Below are 23,773 nucleotides of genomic sequence, written 5' to 3' on the forward strand. Positions count from 1 at the left end.
CACGCTAACAATTTCCCTGGACGGATCATGCTGATCCCTTAGGAATACGCGAGGATCACGTTGTTATTATTTATTTGTGACCAGAGCACGAATCGGGGAAAAAACGCAACGACACCTATCCTCTAAAAACCTTACGATAAACAAAAATCCTCTTATCCCTTGTTAATGTCATAACTAAAACTAAAACAAAAATACCTCAAATAAATAAAAAAAATCACAACCATTATTCACCACATCATAAAATAATATTGTCAAGTCAATGGCAAGAGACACAACCAGGCAACTCATCTTACCAACGAAAAACACCTTGGACATAATATTCAATGCCATCTCGAAATCCATTCCCCCTCAAAAACAAAAACAAAAAAAACCCCACCAAAGACAATCCGATTCGTACCAGAAAATGGCATAAACATCGTACACCAAGTACTTTCCAATACATTCAACACCTGGTGTCCAACACTCCACAGTAAAAGCACATGTGTATAGATAGGGCTATCTATCTATACACACACAAGAGCCTTGATTTCCACACACAGAAGAGTTAAAACACAAAAAGATATCTCTTTCTTTGGTCATAAAATGAATGTCTTTTCGAAGATGGCATCGGAATGGTATCTCTCGCGCTCTCTCTCTCTCTCTCTCTTCCCCGATCTTTATATATAGCAGGAGGCACCTTTTCCCTCTTGGAATTCAATTGCCTGGGACATGGAGAAAAAAAGGGTGGTGGTCACCAAACATGAGAGAAAAAGGGGTGCCGTTTTTATATTCCTATTGAATTACCCTTTCTTATATAAAAGAATCGTTTTGTCGGTTTTTTTTTTTTTGGTTCCCGGGCCCTTGCAAGTGTGTATAAATGTATGTTGAATGTGTGTGTTATACCCGGATGTGTTCACGGTTCGGGCAAATATATCCCTTCTCATGTTTTATTCCCATTTTCAAAGATCCCACTGGGCCGTCGCTTGAAATACCATCAAGACCAACACCACACCCGGTGTTGTTTTTTTCTTTTGAACACATATATACACAACTGGATGAACAACGTGTTGGGAATACGAGATGCTGCATCATTTCATTCCCCTGGACTAACTTTTCTTTTTCCATTTTTTTGGGAAGTCTTTAAAAAAAATTTTTTTTTCAATTTTATTTCAAATATTTTATTTTTTTTTTTATGGGAGCCCTTTTTCTCAAATGAAATTCCATTTTTTTTCCCCCTCATTTTTTTGAGTTACCCTGGGTAGTTTTAAACACGTTTGGAAATGGGAAAGCCACAGCTCTCTCAATGGGTTTTTATCTCTCTCTCCTCTCCTTTTTTTCACTTTTTGTGAAGTTTTCACTCCAAAAATGGAGGGTGTGGGAGGGAGATGCTTTTTTTGTTGTTTTTTTTTTTTAAACTTATTTCGTTCCTATGGGGCAAAATAAAGTACGTTTTCATTGTAACCAGCTGTGTTATAGGTACGTTTTTTTTTTAAAAATTGAAGTTTTAACTTGAATTTCTTTTTTTTTTTAAAGTTATGTATTTGAGAAATGGCAACAGCTATAAGTCTGACTAAGATGGTATAATTTGCTGTCTAGGAACATTTTTGTTTTTATTTGATCGTGATATTTTTTATGGAATTTCCTAATGATCAGGTTTTTTTTTGGGAAGAAAAAAATGTTTTTATTTAAGGGGAAAGAATTGTTTATGAAATATGTTATTACGGCAATATATTGAATATTTTGGGTTTTTCGGTTTAATTAATTTCCTACCAATATGGGTGTTGATTGGAGCTGTAGAAAGTGTTAATTATGATTATTTAAAAGCCGGGTGTTAATATGGAGCGTTTCTCTACGAATTCGGAAAACTCTCCGCCAACAATTCACTGATAGGAGAATTCGATGACAAATGAATGAGAAAGTGAGGAGATGAGTGAGTGAGCAAGTAAGTGAAGAAATGAGTGAGAGTAAGTAAGTGAATGAGTAGTTTTAGTGAGTGAGCAAGTGAATTGGTGATTGAGTGGAAAAATTCACCTACAAAAAAATCCATCGATACCAATTGGTTACCGAGGGTGGATGAATGAATGAGGATGAAATAAGTGAATAAGGAGACATGTGAGTGAATGAGTGTGCGAGGAAAAAAGTCAGTGGCCAAGTGAGTAAGTAACTGAGTGAGAAAAATTAAGTAAAAGGTCGAGAACGAGTGCCTAAGGGGCGAGCAAATGCATAAGGGAGCGAGCAAGTAAGCGAGTGAGTTGGTGAGTGAGCAAATGAGTGAGTGAGACAATTCACCGCAAATAATTTGTGACCTAGTGAGTGAAGAAACAAGGGAGTTGGGGGCGTGAACAAGTGAGTGGGAAAGTTCACCTGCAACAATACCTAGTAAGTGAGTGGAAAATTCACTATCAAAAATTCATTGACATCAATTAGTGACCTAGTGAATAACGAAGTGAGAGCACGTTAGTGAGCAAGGGCCAAGTGAATGAATGTACAAGTCAGTGAGTGAGCAAGTGGAAAAATTAATGGGCGATATCGAAAATGAGGAGTGGGAAAATTCACCGACAAAAATGTCATAAACAAAAATTAGCGGCCTAGCCTAGAAAGTGAGTTAAAAAAATACACCGTCAAAAAATTCATTGGCAAAAATTTGTGACCTAATGAGTGAGCAAGCTCATACTTGCTGACTCAATTGCTCAATCACTCGGTCACTCACTGATGCCGAACTGCAGGTGAATGTTCCCATCGGAAATTTTTCGTAATTCGTCTCTCTCTCTTATCCATGGCCCCCACATCCTGGAGTAGGGCCCCTAGGCTGATATCTTTTGTGGGCCCCCGACCAGAATTTCACGGGCCCCTTTATGATGAATTTATAGCGTGAAAAAGCAAAAAAATTGTGAAAATTGTCCTGAGCCCCAGGACTGGAGCCTTGTCAGCCCACCCTTGTGGGGCCATGCTCTTATCACTGCCGAAAGATCCGTGTCCAACGGTGAATGGAGGACAGCCTAGCAATCAATTAATCCAAAATTTACATTTTTCTATGATCAATTGAACAATCTACAGCTCTAAATACCTTTTCCTACAGTGGTTTGATTTCTATATGAAGTGTTTGGCACATCAGGTGTTTTAAATAGGGGATAATGAGCCGATATTGCCAAATGGCGATGTGGCCTGGGTATCGATGTCTTGATTTAACGATCCTTAAGAGATTTTTAGTCCTTCACTAAGGACACGAAATTTTAATTTGTATTAAGAAATCGGTCCGAACTTCGGACAAATCGCTTTCAATGTACTAAGAGAAGGTATGGATTCAAACCAGAGTCTAGTGTGGTAAGTACACCCAATCAGGGCTGTAACAAGGATTTTTGTCGCCTGGGGCAAACATTATTCTGCCCCCAACAACTTTAAAATTCTATTATTCTATAACGTTGTTCTTTGTTCTCACCTGAAACTGCCGTTCCCTAAATTTTTCCGCCCAGGGCAGTTGTTCCCCCCCCCCTAGTTCCAGCCCTACCCCAAATGATCAGAAATTTTTGAGATTATTCACTTCCATCAAATGTTTTTAGCATAAATTTCATGACAACAAATCACGAAATAACTCAAGTTACGGACGTAAATTTCTCTTAAAACAATAATAAACAAAAATAGTCGGAAATTTATGAAACATTACTTTTAATACATTCGCCACTCTCATAAAAATGATGTAATTCAGATTTTTCGTCAGGGTAAATTCACCCACAATACTCAAAGAGAGTCGGGTCCATTACCAATCCCAGAGATATCAGTTGCAAGTGTTTCTTAAAAAAAAGGGGATAAAGAGGGGAAGGCCCATTATTGTGTGTGTTTGTTGGCCACAAGAATGAAGCCGAGCTCACAAATATATGTGTATATAACCACCTGAACAAACAAGCGAAACCACGTGCGCGTATACGATATAGTCCGGCCATGTATCATCCACCAGTGGGTGGATTCGCCCTTTTCCTGCTTCTGGGGGTACCATACTGAGAGATAGTGTGTAGGCTTGTACCACTGAGGGTACATAACAAACCATTTTCTTTCTTTTTTTAGGGAAAAAACTCCATTTTGAAAGAGTCCAGAGAAAGAGACCATCTGAATATTTCCTCCCCCTCGATATTATTATTATTTTTGTGGCTGGGAATGGTAGGCCCTCGGTCCAGCATGATGCCCTGCAAAAAAAAAAGGGATTTGTGTCTCGGCCCATCCCTTACACGTGGATTTTCTCCCTTAAGATTTACGAGTTTTCTTTCCCATCCATGCTGTGGAAAACTCTTGGCATGTGTGTGTGTGGAAAGTATGTTTTTTGTTTTGCTATTGCACACATGTGCAGCTGTGGAGATATATTTACTATATAATGGATCCTTCTATTACTATACAAGAGAGAAAAAAAAGCTTAGAAATATATTATACTGGTATGCAGTTATTATGTTCCGACTTAAGAAACGTTTTGGGTTTTTTAATGAGTTTTAAATATTTTTTTATGAATTTTAAACGTTATAGGCACAATACGGTCAGGGTTTGACTTTGATTTGATGGGGCCCAGAGGATAAGAGGTATTGGGACCCACCCTCGACTCTGTGGCTGAAGAGGTTTGGTATGCCAGCAAATACGGTACACGTTGTTTGTAAACACATAAAAAAAGGATATGCACAATTTTTTAAATGACAAATGTAATGTAAAATTCTCCATTGAAATACAGTCGAATCCTGTTTTAACGAATACTGTTATAGCGAAAATCTCGTTTTAACGAACACTTTTTTAATCCTCCAAATAAGTTTACATAGGAAAAATGCAAACACCTGGAATTCCTTTATAACGAAGTGATTTCTCCGGTCTCTTGGAGTTCGTTATAACGGGCTTCGATGTACATACAATAAATGCTTTTTTCTCACTATGATACGAGCAAAATCATTGATAATGCCATCAAAATCTGATTTTTGAGTTTTCTCGGCTTCAATACGCAATAAAGCTAAGAAATATACAGTTCTTTCTTGCAAAAGACTTGAGCGGACTGATGATTTCATCCTTTTTCAGGGATGTTGGTGCACGCAAACTTTCCAAAAAACACATTTCCGAATTTTTCAATATTCAAATGCTATGAAATTTTTTGCATCTAACTGTGTTCAATTTTTTATTCTACCCCTGTACTAGAAATATTTTTAAAATATTTTAATGTAAACTTCTGGCAGGCATTACACGTGCTAATGTTTTCCCCTAAAAAATGCTCTTTTCTCAAAACTTATTAGGTAAGGAAAATTTTTTTCAAACACCACTCATTCAAATGTTCTTGAAGCTTAACACTATGGTGGTACATACTTTGACATGAGGATTTTCTATTAAAGTTATTTAAAAAAATTTATTGCACAAAATATGGGTAAATTTCAGTGATTTTTGAAAAAAGTTGGATGTTGTTGAAGTTGAAATTCTGAAAAAAAAAATGACAACAAACAATTAAAATCATAAATGTTCGTATTAAATTGTATGACAAATGTCCATAGTATTTGATAGAAAAAAAATTAGTGCCGAAAGTGAATAGAAAATTTTTAGATGTTCCTGAAAGGAAGGAGATTTTTCCCAGAGGAAAGCATGGGAAGGTAAGATGGTGCACCAATTCCCCCCCCCCTTAATAAGAATGATATTTCTCTAGAACAGTATTATATTGGTAATATGTTGTCAATGATGATTCAATGTTGTCTCAACATTTGGAGAGAAACGTCTCTTCTAACCCTCTAGTGTTATTTTACATTTGTGACACTGTCTCTCCAGCCTGAACCTAGGATGACAATTGCTGCGGTTCGGCTGAAAAAGTGTGCAAAATCAGATGCATAAAATTTGGCATTGCAAATATGCTGAATCTTCATGAAGATTTACCTGTTTCATGTTGATCAAACGTGCAAAATTTCTTGTTATCGTTTTATAAATCATTCTACTGTCAAAAAGAAGTGGAATCGAACCAAGACTGTGACACATTGAAACATATTTTTGCCGTGGAGTTAATATTGTAATAGATGCATTGTAATGCATCTATTTGTAATGCATTGTAATGCATGCTGTGTAAGGTCTATTACTGATTGGTATAATATTAAAATTGATATTTAATTGGGTTTGTCAATAACGGGCACTTTGGAAGTAGTATGGTGTGATTTAGGGAAAATTTTTTGATTTTCCAAAATTTTTCCAAGTACAATTTATAAAAATTTGAGTAATACATACTATTATAAATTTTGCAGGGCCCCTTAAAACATGGGGCTCTTGGCAAATGCCCATGTTACCCATGAGGAAATCGAGTCATGATTACAGTATGTTGTGATCAATGTAATCTAGGTGCTGTACAGCAGCGTTTCTCAACCTATGGTCCGCGAACCAGAAGAGGCGTCTTTATGGTTTCGCAGAATGTGAGCTACAAAAAAATTTTCCCGTCCTTCTATCGTTATATTCCAACTTCCTTGACCACTCATTCTTCAAATTTGGCGCATTCTTCAAATTAGGCCATAGCTCGCTTAACTGCAGCCACTGTAAGTACGCCTCTGTTTCCAAGTTATTCTTTTGGGCATTTCCCATGCTTGAACGCTTTCTTGTCACTTTTCTGTCACTCTTTTGGTCGTTGACTAACCTTGTTTCTCGCTCTCTAGGTCACTACCATGCTTACACATTCTCTTGATCACTCTTTTGGTCGCTCACTGATCGGATCGTACTCTAGGTCTCCCTTCTGTGTGATTCGCATACTTGCACTCTGTTTTTGTTACTCACATGTTTGCGAACACTCAGGGTTTCAACGATCAGGGTTTCTCAACCAATGGTCCGTGGACCAAAGAAAAATTTTACCTTCGTACTTTTCTTCCGCTTTTCTCTTGTCCGTAAATTATTTCTCTTATTTATTTGTTTTTTGCTAGTCCTCAAATTATTTTCCGCATTAGTGAATTTATTTTTTGCCGGTTCGCATGTTATTTATCCTGTTTATGTATTTTTTTGGCGGTCAGCGAATTATTTATCTTATTTGTGTGTTTTGTACAGGTCCAGTTTTTTTTTCTCCTATTTATTATTGTTATTATTGTATATAAACAAGTTATTTCCCCTATTTATTAACTTTTTGCCGGTCCGTGAACCAGTATTCCTATCAGTTCCGTCGATCCACAAAATGTTTCAACATTTCAAAAAGTTGGAACTACGAAGAGAAGTCAGACTAAGCGGGATTTACTCTATCGATTTTTCGGAAATGATTTTTGCATAACGAAAGTATATCTCCATGGTTGTTTCCATGAATTTATGGTGTTAAAAATGAATTCAAAATAACATGAGACCTAGAGCAGCTTTTCTCAATCTATGGTCCGAGGACATTCTCTAATCCGTGACGATGGCATAGATGGTCCGCATGCAGATTTGATAATTCGATTCTAACTGAATCAAAAATTATTCATTTGTCGTAGTTGATATTAATAATATCCATATAGATTCAAATAAAAATTGTATCTTCATACTTAGTCACCATATATCATCAAGGAAAATGATGGAAATTGCGATTCTAAATACGGGATCTCCTTAATTGTAATCAAAAGATGCAATTCACGGCAAGTTGGCTAATTGCTGCAAAAATGGGTGAAAGGTGCAGGAAATAAAAGGCAGCTACAAATCGCAGGAAAAAAAAATATTTGCGAAAAACAAAAATATTGAAATGGCTGGATCAGGGGTTCTCAAATTGTGCACCGCCAACTTTTGTCAGGGTTGCCTCGGAGCAGCTGCCCGACAAAGGCTTTTAGAAAAGATTCTTCGTCAAACTGCTCTAGGGCGCCTTGGATAAGCGTTAATTAGGGTAAGGGACACCACGGGTGAAATAATTTAAGAACCCCTGGACTCGATGACCATATTTCATAAGGAAAAAAGAAGGGAAACTGGGATCTTAAATACACGGTAAAAATACAGAACGTCAACAATTGCCATAAAAAAGTTGCCATAAGTTGACAAAATGAACTATTTTCTTGAAAAAATTAAAGAAATTTAAAAAAATTCGAAGAACAAGAAGTTAAAAAGTAACCTCGCAAACATTAGTACGATGTTATTAATAGATGCTAAAAATATGCATTTAGTTCAAAATTTCACCGATTTCATGCATTTATATGCATTAACTATTTGTATAAAAAGTGCTAAAACACGTAATTGCATATTCACTCATGCATTTGCATATAATCCGGGATCTAACAAATTATAATCCTGAATGGTATTCTGTTTATTTTAGTTAGTAGGACTATTGCTATTTTCGATGTGAGTTCGATGCCATGTTGACTATTAATCTGAAAACAATCTATGGGTGCAGATGAAAACTCTTTATCACGGCTATGCCTGACAACACAGGCATAGCGGCGAGCTGAAGAAATTAATTTTTTTCTCACTCAAGTTTGAATCACAAATAATGTAGTTACATATATTTGGAAAGTAATATTACTTCAATACATTTATTTCATGTGTGGCTTTTTAGGCTTTGCACGTCTTTAATAAGGCCATGTTTTAACAGTAAGCTCGAAGTATATTTTTCAAATGATTCTTTCGGCTTTCAATACGTGTCATCAACTATTAAACGAATTATCACCTGGAAGAGTTGATCAACTTTGCCCAAGAATATTAAGAAGACACCAACGAATAAGGCAAATACACGAAAAAACAAAAAGTCCTAATGCATTTCTTCACCAATGGGTGTCGTCTTCAGAGGAAAAATATTTAACCACTAGTCACACGCTGACCGAGTTTCCCACTTGGGTTGAATACCAAATCGTTTTGAAGTGAACAGACCTACTTCTTTCGCTGAGCAACCGAGCGTTAAGATTTGGTATTCAACCCAAGTGGGAAACTCGATCGTCGTGTGACTAGTGGTTAAATATTTTTCCTCTGAATACGACACCCATTGGTGAAGAAATGCATTAGGACTTTTTGTATTTTCGTGAATTTGCCTTATTCGTTGGTGTCTTCTTAAAATTATCACCTCGTAAAAAGAAAAAAAAACCATCATTCAACCCATTTTTGACTCCAATTTCTCCTTTTTCATTCCAATTTTTGTATAAAATGAACATTTGGGGGAACTAAAAGGTCTAATGAGTGTCACAGTATTTTTCAAATTTTGTTTACAATGAAATTTCATTTTTTTATGATTTTCCAATAATGAAATTTTCAAAAATTTTATTACGATTTTCTATCTGAAATTTTTCTTTCCTGACCATGAACAGAAATAAATTTTTAAAGAAATAGGAAAAAAATAATTTTTTCCAAAATTTTTTTTTTGTCACGTGGTATATGAGTTTTCCCAAAATTATAATTATTAATTATTTTGATAAAACTAAGATAAATAATTTAAATTAACTGCAAATTTGAATTGACTACATTGAAAAACATGCTAAATTGACATCCAATTTTTTGAATTTTGATAGTTTTGATAGTTTGAATGTTATCAAGTAGCCAGTCATCATATGTAAAAAATTTTGTGATTTGGTCACGAATTGTAAGAGCGATTGAAAATGGATTAAGGGTTACAAAACGTACATCTAATTTCATGGGACATCGGTATCGTTATAACCGAGTTTTACTGTTTATACAGCAATACGATATAAAGGCCGTATTCTTCCACCCCTAGATGCCAACCAGGTACGGATATGTATACCGATTGGCTCATTCCACGCCGCCGCGGTACAAAACACAGTACTTTCTCCTCTCTCTCTCTCTCTCTCTTTCTCCAACAATCTCACCATCTACCATCAATGTCATTTGTCATTGGTGTTCCGTGGGGGGAGGATGAAAGGGCACCCGGCCCTCCCCACTAGAGATATAACCACTTCCAGAAAGGTACATTCATACATAGTACTCGTACTTACCCATCAGACAGCAGCTAATCATCGTATCTCTTTGTTAAAAGATAACGGGAGAAAAGGCAAAAGGGGATTTTCTCTCACTTTTCATGGGCATTTAGTTTTAAATGGCGCACGATCGGCCATTTATTTTTGAGAGAGAGAGCAGTCCCTCTCTCTCTTTTCTTGTTGTAACTCGTTAAAATTCTCTGAGAAAATTTACATCACAAAAGATTTCTTGTTAATAATGTTTTTTTTTCCTTAAAAAGAGTAATTTGTGTAAATTTAATTTTTTTGTTTTTTTACTGGAATGTATTTTTACCTTAAAAGCCGTAATTTTAGATTGAAGTAGTGTTTTAGAAAGGATTTTATTTTGTTTTTTGGCTGTTCTTGTACTTAATTCAAGCTATTTGTTTTGAATATACTTGAATCTTCTCGTTGATTTTAATGCCCTCGCCCTCCTCTGGCTTCCTACAATATTGCATTAACTCTCTTTTTCCTTATGGTCATTTGCATATCGGAGAAGAGAACGGAAAGGGATTTTTTTTTGGATGTAATTAGGGATTTTTTATTTTTGTTTATTTCTGGATGGACCTTTTTTTTGGGAAATTTGATGGTAATTATTGGAAATTGTTTTTTGTCGTGTGTTGGTGGAATTTTACTTTATTCTTTTCATACGAAAGTTGTGATTTCTGTTAATTTTGGAATTTATATGGCGATTTTTCATCACCGCTTGATTCGATAATTGTGTATAATGATCGGAAATATTGTTACGACATTGTCCTCATCTAGAGCATTGTTACGACATTGTCCCCATCTAGAGCATTGTTACGACATCGTTCTCATCTAGAGCACTGTTACATTGTTACAACATCGTTCTCATCGAGTGAAGATATTCGGTTCCATTCCCATTCTGGATCATTATTGTGGAACTATTCTTATTTTGAGAGCATTGTTACGGAATCATTCTCATCTTTGAAAGCATTGTTATGGAATTATTCTGATTTCTGAGAGCATTATTATGGGATTATTCTTATTTTGAGAGCATTGTTACGGAATCATTCTCATCATTGAGAGCATTGTTATGGAATTATTCTGATTTCTGAGAGCATTATTATGGAATTATTCTTATTTTGAGGGCATTGTTGCGGCATTTTTCTCATTTAAAACTTTGTTACTGCATCAAAGACAGTTGTAGCCTTCTTACACTCTCATGTAGAACATTTCTGTGGCATTCTTCTTATTTTGAACACTGTTACAGCTTTGTTCTCATTGAGAGTATTGCTATGAAAAATCATTCTAGTCGCAATAATTTTACCGCGAACCTCTTCATTCAAAACATTGTTGTGCCATTCTTCTCATTTGAAACTTTGTTACAGCATTCTTCTCATCAAGAGCATTGTTGCGACATCTTTCTTTTCCAAATGCTCATCGATAAGCTTGTTTCAGTCCATCTGTCTTCCTTCTCTTGTTTTAACTCGTTAAAATTCTCTGAGAAAATTCGCATCACAAAAGATTTGATGTTAATAATTTTTTTTCTTAAACAGAATAATTTGTATAAATTTTATTTTATTTTTTTTTACTTGAATGTATTTTTACCTTATAACCGTAATTTTAGATTGAAGTAGTGTTTCTAGAAGGGGTTTTGTTTTGTTTTTGGCTGTTCTTGTACTTAATTCAAGTTGTTTGTTTTGAATATACTTGAATCTTCTCTCGTTGATTATAATGCTCCTGCCCCTCTCACTTCCTACAACTTAGCAATATTGCATTAACTCTCCTTTCTTTATGGCCATTTGCATATCTGAGAAAAAAGCAAAAAGGGAGTTTTTTGGATGTAATTAAGGATTTTTGTTTATTTCTGGGTGGAATTTTTTTTGGGAAATTTAATGGTAATTATTGGAAATTGTTTTTTCTTGTGTGTTAGTGAAATTTTTTTTTATACAGAAATTTGTCTGTGATTTCGGTTAATTTTGGGATTTACGTGGTGATTCTTCATAATCGTTTGATTCGATAAATGCGTATAATGATCGCAAGTATTGTTATTACATTGTTCTCATCGGGATCATTGTTACGGGATTGTTATCGTCAAAAGCAGAAGGAATATTATATTGTGGTCATTCTCTCATCAAGAGAAGAGCATTGATAGTGCGATATTCCGAGCAGAGAGCATTCTCACCTAGAGCATTGTTACGACATCGTTTTCATCTGGAGTAGTATTTTCCAAAGTTGGCAGTATCACTCCCTGGTGGTCGATAGAAGCTACGAATATAACATGGGATCCTATAGGTTCGTTGGGGGGCGATAAGAGATAAAAATTTCCGAAGAAGGGGGGGTGGTGGAACCAAAAGTTTGGAAAATTATGATTTAGTTCATTGTTGCAACACCGTTCTCGTCTAGAGCATTGCTACGAGACCGTTCTTGTCAGGAGCATTGTTACAAGATCGTTCTCATCGGGAGCATTGTTACGAGATCGTTCTCATAGGAAGCATTGTTACTGCATTGTTCTCATTCGATAGGATACATTCGGTTTCCTTCCCGTTCTGGATCATCATTGTGAAGCTATTCTTATTTTCCGAGCATTCATTGTTAAGAAATTATTTTCATTTTTAAGAGCAATGTTATGGAATTATTCTCATTTGAGAGCATTATTGTGATATTATTCTCATTTTGTAAGCATTGTTATGAGATCATTGGCAACACTAAGAGGAAAGAAGCGATTGTCATTGAATTATTCTTATCAAAAGCATTGTTGTACAGAAATCAAGAGGATTGTTTCGGTTTTCTTTCTCATTTTAATCAATCATTCTCTACTTTTTTTTTGGGGGGGGGGGGAAATCGTATTCAAAAAGAGCAAACAGCATAACTTTGGAATAATTGCCGTCGAGATCATTGTTACGACATTGTTCTCATCTACAGCAATGCTGAGGCGTCATTGTCACCGAGAACATTGTTACTCTTTGTTATGGCATCGTTCTGGTCAAGATCCTTGTTATAGGATTGACGTTACTGTGTGATCGTTCTCATTCAGAGCGGAAAGCATTCTTGCGGGAGGATTGTTATCACCGCACGTTCATCATCTACAGCGTCGTTACAGTGTCATTCTCATCAAGAACATTGCTACAGCATCGTTCACGCCGAGAGCATTGTTGCGTGATCGAGAGCATTTGTATGGAAACCATTATCATCGAAAGCACTTTACTGCATACTTCTCATTCAGATCTTACCTCATTCTTATCTAGAACTGTTGCGGTTGCGGCATTCTTCTCATCCAGAACGCTGATGTAGCTTTGTTCTTATCGAGAGTAGAAAGGGATTTTTTCGATGTAATTAGGGATTTTGTTTATTTCTGGATGGGGTTTTTTTGGGAAATTTAATGGTAATTATTGGAAATTCTTTTTTCCCTTTTGCGATAGTAGAATCATATTTTTTTAATGCATAATTTGTCTGTGGATATAATTTCAGGTTAATTTTTTGAATTTTTTTGTTGATTTTCCATCAAGATTTGATTGGATAAATGTGTGTAATTATAAATCGGGAATATTGTTATGACATCGTTCTCATCGAGAGGATTGTTTCGGTTTCATTTTCATTCTGGATCATTAAGAGCAGACAGCATTATTATGGAATCATTCTCGTCGTGATCAATGTTATGCCATGATTCTTATCTAGAGCATATACACACACACGGTGCTATGGTATTATTTTCACAGAAAGCATCGTTACTCTTCGTTACGACCTCACTCTAGTCAAGATCCTATAATAATGATCTCGGAGCGTTATTATGGAATCGTTCTCATTCAGAGCCGAAAGCATTCTTGCGGGTTGATTGACATCACCGCATCATTCTCATCAAGAACATTGCTCTCTTCCCGGAGCACCGTTACGACATTCTTCTCATCGTAAGCATTATTATGGAAAAATTCTCATCGAAAGCATCGTTACTGCTTACTCTCAATTATATATATAATTATGCTCTCATGCCCCCAATATTTCAAACATTTTTACGGCATTATTCTCATCCAGAAAATTGTTGCGGCATTCTTCTCATTTTGAACATTATTACTTTTCATCTAGAACATTGTTCTCACCGAGAGCATTGTTATGAAACTACTCTCATGGGAAGCATTGTTGCTGTAGACTGCACGTGGCATCGCGGAAGCATTGTTATAACGCAATTTCTATCAAAAGTTATGAAACTAGTTCAGCCATTTTGTTGCATCATTGAATGAACACTGGTGTCTAATCAGTGCATACCTTTTCTATCACTGCTCTCAAAAGAGACCATTACTATTAAGAGCATTGTTGCGATATAAAACCCTTATACTTAGAACAATTTTATGTGTGTGTGTGATTATAATTACAATATTATCGATCACAGAAATTATATTGTTTCTTTTCTTTTTTGACACAGCACAATCGTCTGTCGACAAAGACGGTAAGAAAAAGCATACGAGGCCAACGTTCTCCGGTCATCAGATATACGTACTCGAGAAAACGTTCGAGCAGACAAAGTACTTGGCAGGCCCCGAAAGGGCGAAGCTGGCCTACGCCCTCGGAATGTCCGAAAGCCAAGTCAAAGTAAGTGCCAAGTCATTGTCATTTTTAACTGTTACTCGAACCAACGTCTTAAAAGGGTTTACGTCACCTGTTCTGCCAAACGAAAGGGGGGGGGGGAGGCGATATACGAGACCAAGTGGAACACGAAACACTCTACCAACATTGTTTTCAAATGATTTTGAATAATTCAATATGGAAAAAAATATATCAAGTCTAAAAAAAAACAAATTGGGATGTATCTGTGAGACGTACGTGCACAAACTAATCACATATATGGAAAGAACAGAAAAGATCCTATAAAGCGGTGTTTCCCAAAGTGGGCAATATGCCTTCCCCCCCCCCTCTGGTGGGCGATGGAATGGTCCGGGGGGGGGGTGCTAGAAGCTACGGATTTAACATAAGATCCTATGAGTTCACTTGAGTAGGGGGCGATGGGAGGAAAAAAATTCTGAAGAAGGGGGCGATGGAATGAAAAGTTCGGGAAACTATGTTATAAAGTGACGACAATTCCATCAGAATATCCGGATTTAATGGCAAGCTATAAGCGTTGTAAATTTTGGCGAAGTTAAAAATTGAATTGCCACCAAAATATTTAATCATTGACATTCAGCAATAACTCCTAGCTACAACCAGTGAAATTTACCAAAAACTTGCCCATTTCACCAGTTTTCGAAAAACCTCCAAAGAACCAAATCGGTGTTCTCGTTCAGGAGAAATTTATCCTATTGTTCGCAAGACATCACTGAAATTAATGTTTGTCTAAGTAGCTATAAGACGGAAATTCTCTCGAAATTAACAGACACAAATTTTGACGATAATTATTTTTGTTTTTGCAGAAAAGGCCTATAAAGCCCCTCTATCTACAGGATAACTGCATTTAATGGCGAGGTAAAGCACCGAGAGATTGGTGAAGTGAAAAATCGAATTGTCACTATGAAATCCACTAAAATTACTTCGACGAACGCAGATTTCAGTAATGAGAATTGAAAAAAAAATATGGCTAAATTTGTGTGCTGGACTAGAAAATCTATATGGTTTATTGTAAGATTTTTCAAAAGCTGGTGCAACGGACAATTTTTTGGTAAATTTGACAGCTTGAAGGGTATTTGTGGAACTGGTAATTAAAAATCTTGACACACACAATAATTCGATTTTGAACTTTGCCAGTCTTTAAGCGCTTTTGTAGCCTGCCACTAAATCTAGATATTCCGATGAAAATCATTTCACCTCTTATGGGATTTTTTCTACTCTTTCTAAAAATGTGCTCGGTTTTTGTGTAAGTTTCACAGAAACTTCATAAATTTGGGGGATTTTTTTCAGAGCTGACTATCGACCATAACTCAAAAACGGTTCGACATAGGGCAGGGTTGGAAGGGTGTTTCATGTCCCACTTAGGCACTTCTATGAACCCCTTTGGTTTGGCTGAACAGGTCACGTTCACCCTGTATATCTCGTGATGACAATCGACGAGGCTTGTTCTATATTCGAACAAACATTTGCAAAAAGAGTTTGGCCTTATCGATTCGGCCTGGGCAGATTATTTAGATCAGGCCTCTCTAATCTTTCAAGAGCATTTCGAGCCAAGAAAAAAAAAACTTCCATGAAGTCCAAGAGCCAACGAGCCGTAGGCCTGCTGTGGTATCTACATTCACACAGATGAGTCTTGATGGGTGGGCTCAACGGGGCTTAGGGCTTCGAGCCAAATAGCAAGCCCTATGTTACTGGAGAATTTTATTTATTTTGAGATTTTTTTTCTTTTCATTAAATATAAATATTCATTAATTCTGAAATTTTTTCTCAAATTTTATTCATTCTGAAATTATATAATTGAAATGTATATCTTGAAATATATCTTTCAATAATTCTGAAAAAAATATTTTGTTTCAATAATTCTGGAAATACAGTCGAATCCCGTTTTAACGAATACCGTTATAGCGAAAATATCGTTTTAACGAACACTTTTCTAATCCCCCAAATATGTTTACATAGGAACAATGCTAGGTAACCTGGAATTCTTTATAAAGAAATTTTGTTTTAACGAAGTGATTCCTCCGGTCTCTTGGCGTTCGTTATAACGGGATTCGACTGTATTTTTCATTAACTATGAATTTTCATGAATTGAGGAATAATTTTTTTTCCACACACACGAATTTTGTAATTATTTCTTTTAATACTTATACAGTAATTTCTTTTGATAATTCTGTGTAATAATTCTAAATTTATTATTTAAAAAAATGACGAATTCTTTAGAATTAATTCATTTCAGAGAAAAGCCGTGAACGAGAAAACATTCCATTTTCCAATTTTCTCTCGTTTCACTGCCATCTATAATCAACAAGAAGAACTAACGAAAGTTGATGGATAATCAAAGCAAAAAAAAAAAATAATAATTAAGTGATTGTGAAATACACTTTCAAATGGGAATTTAAAATTCTTGAACTAAGATAAATATTACTGAAATTTTCTCAGAAATTTCCAGAGAGAAAAATTATATTGTTGATGAAATTTATTTAAATCAATTAATTAAATTATATTTTTTCTCTGTTACATAAAGTATAGTTAAGTTTACGTTCGTATTTGTAAACTTCATTAGTAGGGCTCGGATTTTTATGCCCTAATGATGAAACCTGAATTTACCGATCAGCAACGACGTTTACATCTATAGGTACATAAAAATCCGAGCCCTACTCATTAGTGATCAATTTGATTACTTATCGATTATATTTGATGTTATCAATTAGGTTTGGTTCCAAAACCGCCGAACAAAATGGAGGAAAAAACACGCGGCAGAAATGGCAACGGCAAAAAAGAAACACGATTCGGAAGCCGAGCACCTGCGGCACGATTCCGGCTCCGAGCACGATGACCTCGACTGTTGCACGGACGCCAAGAGACTCAAACGTGAGAGTGACCATCACCATCATCTCGTCGGACATCACCCTCACAGACAGGACGAATCATCGGACAGTATGCCGTCGACTTAACGACATGAACTAATATTGGGGGGAGGAAAAAAAACACGCATATATACAAAAGCATTAAAAACAATTAACATTATTATACATATTTGAAAAATGAACATTTTAGAAAAAAAAAAAAAGTGCAATATAGAAGTTATACAACTCGTGTGTGAGGGTGGCATGGAAACATCATGTAAATACCGACAAACATTCCGAAATCCTGGGAAAAATTCCGAACATGAACTGCTTATTGATGCGAAGATGTGCCACCAAAAATGCCAAAAAATGCGTTTCCTTTTTTTTTTTAAATTTAAATTGGACAATTCAACATGATAGAATATGAACATGGCGGTGTGTGTATATATACAAAATGTTCAGAACCATGTGCAAACATTCCATACCATGTAATGAACCGAAAATTGAAACGGTAGAATTGAATAATTAATATACTTCTTTTTAAATGGTGTTCGTGAAAACAAAGGATTACAAAGTTTTCTTTCGTACGGTGGCAACAAATTAAATAATATAGGAGTTACTATACTGTACTGTATATTCTTGAATATATAATTATAAATATATATATATATATATTATGAGTTGTTTTTTCTGTATAATTCGTAAAAAAATCCCCAGATGTATAATTTTTGGTTTTTATTTTTTGTTGGTATATTTGGTTCCAAAGAAGAAGAAAAAATGACCTACGAAGTAATAAACGGACATTTTGATAAATAAGTGTTCAATTTATTGTCTATATATCGGGATGTGGCCAACCTGCGGCAATCCGTGGTATCAAGAGTGGCACGCGAACGCTTTTCGAAAATTAAAGGAATTCCATTCTGTTTTAAATCAAAAAGAAATTCCAACTTTTTAACAATCCTTTTCTCGTGAATGACGGTCTTGTATAGGCTGCCTAACTTATATTTAGTATAGTAGGCAATCTTAAAATAACAATGTGATGAAAGACTTCATATTCAATGTGTTTCCGTTCAGTTATTCCATAGGCGGAGATAGACTTGGAAGTCTGGGGGGGGGCACGGTCATTTTTTGTGGGGGGGGGCACGATGATGATGATGTCAATTCATATATACATGCCCCCGTATCTCCGCCCATGAATTATTCATCGTTGGGCATAGATGCTGGACGTCTCACGCGCACGAGATTTAGGATCATCTACATGAAGGGCATGCATTGTATAATACAATTATATTATATATCCTTGGGGGGGGGGGGGGCTAAGCCCTCTCATAAAGTTTATTGGGAAGGGAGGGGCCCAAGCACCCTGAGTCCTAAGGTGTCGTAATGGTGTAGGTAAGATGAACTTCTACTGATAATAACCTACGTACATACACAATCCGTATTGTGATAATCGAACTTATGACTCGAAAATAAAAACAATGTAAAACTCAAAAGAGTGGCAAACTGAACATTTTTACCAAATAAGAGGACAGTGGAACAATATTTTGCAGGGACAGAGAAAATGCTCGTATCCCGTAAGAACGGGACGTTTAGTCTGCATGTTAAAATTTGTAGAGTGGCACGCGCATCGAAAATAATGTTGACTGTGGCGCGACTTGGAAGAGGGTTGGCCACCCCTGGTCGTTGTATATAATATACGTCTAAAAATTACTGATTGATAGCCTAACATAGGCTATTTCACTGGATAAACTTTGGTCCCCCGCAGCTTCCTTGCCCGATTCATAGTTCATCTGTGGCTCCCTAGAATAGGTAAGCAGATATTTTACCTTGTAAAAGAACCACTTCAAAGTATAAATAGACGCGCAAATCAATATCTCCAGCTCACCGTGACACCACGACAAAGGTTGGCGACGCACGCTTTGCAAAGCACTACACTATACTTGGTCCTATGTCGGAGATTGAGATGCTATCTGAAAGTACGGAGTCGAACATTAAATCAGAAGCTTAAGCTGAGCACCAACATGCCGCTGACCCTGTCCATAGCTAAGTATGATCATTTAATAGCAATATTAATCTTATATAGGGGGTTTATTGTGAATGCGAAGTTAAATCGCTCTTGTGGATACAATACTAGCTTCATCCCGCTTTTGAATGAAACCTTAACCTCATTTTCACGACTGAATGTGAAATTCGCTTACTCCGACTTTTGAATGTAAAGATAGTAAAATTCTATTATTACTGAATGAAAATTTAGCTTGCCTGCTTCTACTTTTAAATGCAAAAAACTTTCTTCCTCCCATTTTTAAATTCAATGTTAGCTTTCCCCTACTTCTGAATGAAAGAGATATCTTTCTTCCACTTCTAAATTCAAAGCTAGCTTCTCTGCATTTAGGAATTCAAAGTTTGCCTCCCTCTAGTTCTGAATCCAAAGCTATCTTCCTTCTACTAGTCAACAGAAAACCAGCTTTCTTCTACTTCCGAAAGCAATGTTAGATTCTTCCACTTGCAAACGCAAAGTTGGTTTATCTCTACTTTCGAATGAAAAGATAGCTTTCTTCAACTTGTGAATGCGTTGTCAAATTATTTCCACATCTGAATGCAGAGTTTGTTTCCCTCTAATTCTGAATGCAAAGTTTTTTCCCCTCTAATTCTGAATGCAAAGTTTTTTCCCCTCTAATTCTGAATGCAAAGTTTTTTCCCCTCTAATTCTGAATGCAAAGCTAGCTTCCTTCTCCTGAATGCAAAGCTAGCTTCCTTCTCCTGAATGCAAAGCTAGCTTCCTTCTCCTGAATCCCCCCCCCCCCCAAAGTTAGATTCTTTTTACTTCCAAACGCACAGTTAGCTTTTTTTCTACTTGTCGATGCAAAGTTAGATTCTTTCCACTCAACAAGCTTCGTTCTATTTCTCAATACAAAGAGTTAGTTTCCTTCTTTTTCTAAATTCAATGTTAGATTCTTCCCACTTCTGAATGCACAGCTAGCTTCCTTCTACTTGTCATTGCGAAATTAAATTCCTTGCATTTGCCAATACAAAATTAACATCCTTCTCCACTTCCAAATGCAAAGTTTGTTTCTCTGTAGTACTGAATGCAAAGCAAGCATTCTTGCACTTATGATTTTTTAGAAATGCTCTGAAGTTTGAATGTTTATATAGAAAGTTGATTTCTTTCCACTTTGAAAGCAAAGTTTTTTTCTCTTCATTTCTGAATGCAAAGCTAGCTTTCCTCCTACTTCTGAATAAAATATTAGCTTCCATTAAACTTCCAAATGCTGAGTTTGTTTAAATATCGTTCTCGATACAAAATCAACTTCCTTCTATTTCTGTGGACGTTATTGCTAGATACTTTCCACTTCCGAATACAAAGTCAAGCAAAACTTTGCAGTTTCCGCATTCGGAAACTAGATGATTGGTCAGCCGTGGCAAGCGGCTGATTATCGCATACTGTGACTTGTTTTCGTGGGCCAAACTCTAATTACCAATAACTCTTAGTTCCCACTATAATTCGATTTTCACGGTGGTCGTGATTTTTCGGAAAACGTTATAAGCGGGATCCACTGTGCATTGATTTGAAACTGCTCGTTAACACTCATTAATAGCTGCCATCAAGGTCGCAACTTGATGCTAGGTGAGCCGCTGAGTAACCCTGAGGGGTGTGCGACAGGTGCGGTCGCACTTTGTCGGTAATTGCGGTGCATTATTACGGTAATAGAAATGAAAAAAAAATCGTATTGGTATATCCGATGCATTTTTTGTAGTAAATACGGTCCCTGAGCTTCACAACTATGGGATTCTGGAAGTTTTTTCGCGAATTCTAAATTTTCATCGATTCTGGAATTCTGAATTTTTTTCCATTTTCTGAACTTTCATCGAGTTTCTGAATTCTGGAATAATGAATTTTATCACGTTTCTGACGCCTCTGCCCCACCCCCCTATTAGTTTCGCACCAGGCCCCGCGTCTGGTAAGGGCGGCCCTGGTGAGCAGGGACAATCACGTATTTTGGAATCCCAGTGTTATGTGGAAGATACGGTTGAAGGGTGAATTCGGCGTCCTACATGCACAGATAAGGGGTCATTCAAGTATTACGTCAGCATCGATGCGTGTGGGGGGAGGAAGTTTCCGATTTGTTGACTTTTGATGACAAAGGGGGGGGGGGTTGGATGATGCTTACGTCATCAACCACCCCTCATGAAGATATGAAATATTCTTAATGGCATTTTATTCGGTGCGCCAAAAACGGAAAAACCTTTGAATAGTTATTGGGCACCTGAACTAACATTCTCTCTATTGATAAGTCCCCTACAAAGCCACTTTAGTGATCTCTAAATGCTTCACTAATCCTTCAAGTGCTCTGGAAATGTGTCCGGGCCGCTTAAGGGCTCTGCAACTGTGCCACGCATCACTCAAGTGATCCGTAATTATGCCATGGATCACTTTAGTAATCTGGGAATGTTCCGCGGGCAACTTGAGTGATGTAGAACCGCACTGGGTGCCGCTTAAGTGCTCTAAAACTGCGCCACATGTCACTCAAAAGATCTCTAAATGTGCCACGGATCGTTTAAGTGTTCTGGAATTGTGCCACGGGTTATTTAAGCGATGTGTAAATGTGCCGCTTAGTTCATTTTTACAAAATTGGGTTCGAGGGGGCAAGCCACATCAGATAACCTTCAGGGCCACATTTGGTCCGCGGGTCAAGGGTTTACCATATAATGGCTTAAAGGTTGGGTCGCAATGAATTTCTTAAAGAGAAATTTTGGGTCAAATAGCTTTGAAATAAACGGAAATTGATTATAATAACGTGTAAAGGTATTTTCTTCCAAAATTTGAATTTTTTTTTTCAAATATTTTTTACATTAATTTTTTTTCCCCGTCGTCTCGGGGGAGGGGCACGAGCCCCTATGCTCTCCCTCCCGCGTACGTTTCTGATCCCATCAATATGCGTTAGGAGGTAGGGGGCAGTGCTGACGAAATTTTGCTGTCACAAATGGATAAAAATTTGCTGACGTAATACTTGAACGGCCCCTAACCAACCCATTTACGCTCCATTCTCGTAGTTGCCTGTGCTGCCATCTATCTTTAGTACGACAAGTTCGCAGTGAGACCTGGCATATATCGATGGACGAAACATTTTCAAAAGAAGAGCCGACTCGTATTAACGCTGCGAAATTGTAAAATCACAGTTAACTGGTGGGCGAACGGGGCCCAGGCCCCGAAGTTAAACAGGGGTCTTCCCAAAACTATCGAAGAATCAATTCTCAATTTTTTTTCCTTCACTGGTTCTGAATGTTATTGAATCAACTTTTTCTTTTCTTTTGTTGATTCTGAATTTTCATTTGTTATGAAATATTTTTCACAAAATTTTCACACTTAATTTTCATTCATTTGAAATTATTCGATGCATTTATTCTATAAAACAATTTATTGCATTACATTAATTGCGTTAGGAACATTTCTTTCATTAATACTGAAATTATTTCCTTCGTTTATTCTGAACACAATGCCTTCTCTCATTCTAAAGACCACATTTTTTTCATTGATATTGAAGTAGTTCTAGAAATAATTTCAGTGCCAATGGTCATTTATTCTGAAATCAATTCTTCCATTTATTCTGAAATCAATTCTTCCATTTATTCTGAAATCAATTTTTCCATTTATTTTGAAATCAATTCTTCCATTTATTCTGAAATCAATTTTTCCATTTATTTTGAAATCAATTCTTCCATTTATTCTGAAATCAATTTTTCCATTTATTTTGAAATCAATTCTTCCATTAATTCTGAAATCACTGAGACAGAGAAATTCTTGAGACCATTTTTTCTAACAATACTAGTTTTGTGTTTCGTTGTACTATTCTTAATATATCAATACTATTCTTTCGTTTATTCTGAATTTCGATTAATTTAATTTTTTTAAATTCTGCAATCACTTCATGCATTACTTGGAACATTTGACTCATTGTATAATTCGGAGTTTTTACTAATTTAAATTCTTGAATTGATTCTGAATTCCATTTCAATCTATAGTTCTTCCTATCATTATAATTCTGAAATGACTTTTTACGTTAATTCTTGTGAAGATTTCTTCCATTAATTTTTTAGTCCTTGTGAACATTTCTTATGTTAATTGGTTATTCTTTGTGAAGTTTTCTTGCGTTAATTATTTAGTCGTTGTAAACATTTTTTCCGTTAATTGGCGAAAACATTTCTTCCGTTAACTAGCGAAAACATTTCTTGCGTTAACTATTTAATCCTTGTGAACATTTCTTGCTTTAATTAGTGAGAATATTTCTACCGTTAATTCTTTAGTCGTTGTAAACATTTCTTCGATTAAGTGAAATCATTTCTTGTGTTAACTCTTTAATCCTTGTGAGTATTTTCCGTTAATTTTTTAATCCTTGTGAACATTTCTTGCGTTAATTAGTGAGAACATACCTTTCGTTAATTAGTGAAAACATTTCTTGCGTTAATTCTTTAATTCTTGTGTATATATCTTTTGTTAGTTCTTCAATCCTTAAATATATA

At 36.1% G+C, this 23,773-nt stretch overlaps 1 protein-coding gene across 1 annotated transcript in view; it reads left to right on the forward strand.

Annotated features, from left to right (window-relative positions):
• Positions 1 to 17,484, forward strand: part of LOC149079430 (homeobox protein Nkx-6.2-like) — a 31,472-nt gene extending 13,988 nt beyond the window's left edge. The window contains exons 2-3 of the mRNA XM_089239967.1: positions 14,233 to 14,399; positions 17,120 to 17,484. Of these exons, the coding sequence (XP_089096093.1) occupies positions 14,233 to 14,399; positions 17,120 to 17,362 (410 nt within the window). The 3' untranslated portion in view covers positions 17,363 to 17,484. The remainder of the gene's footprint in view (positions 1 to 14,232; positions 14,400 to 17,119) is intronic.
• The last annotated feature ends 6,289 nt before the right edge of the window (positions 17,485 to 23,773 follow it).

This window comes from Pholcus phalangioides, unplaced genomic scaffold (assembly GCF_987345545.1).
Source record: "Pholcus phalangioides strain wild (caught in Gottingen) unplaced genomic scaffold, Ppha-v1.0 ptg000012l_1, whole genome shotgun sequence".
Classification (NCBI taxonomy): Eukaryota; Metazoa; Arthropoda; class Arachnida; order Araneae; family Pholcidae; genus Pholcus; species Pholcus phalangioides.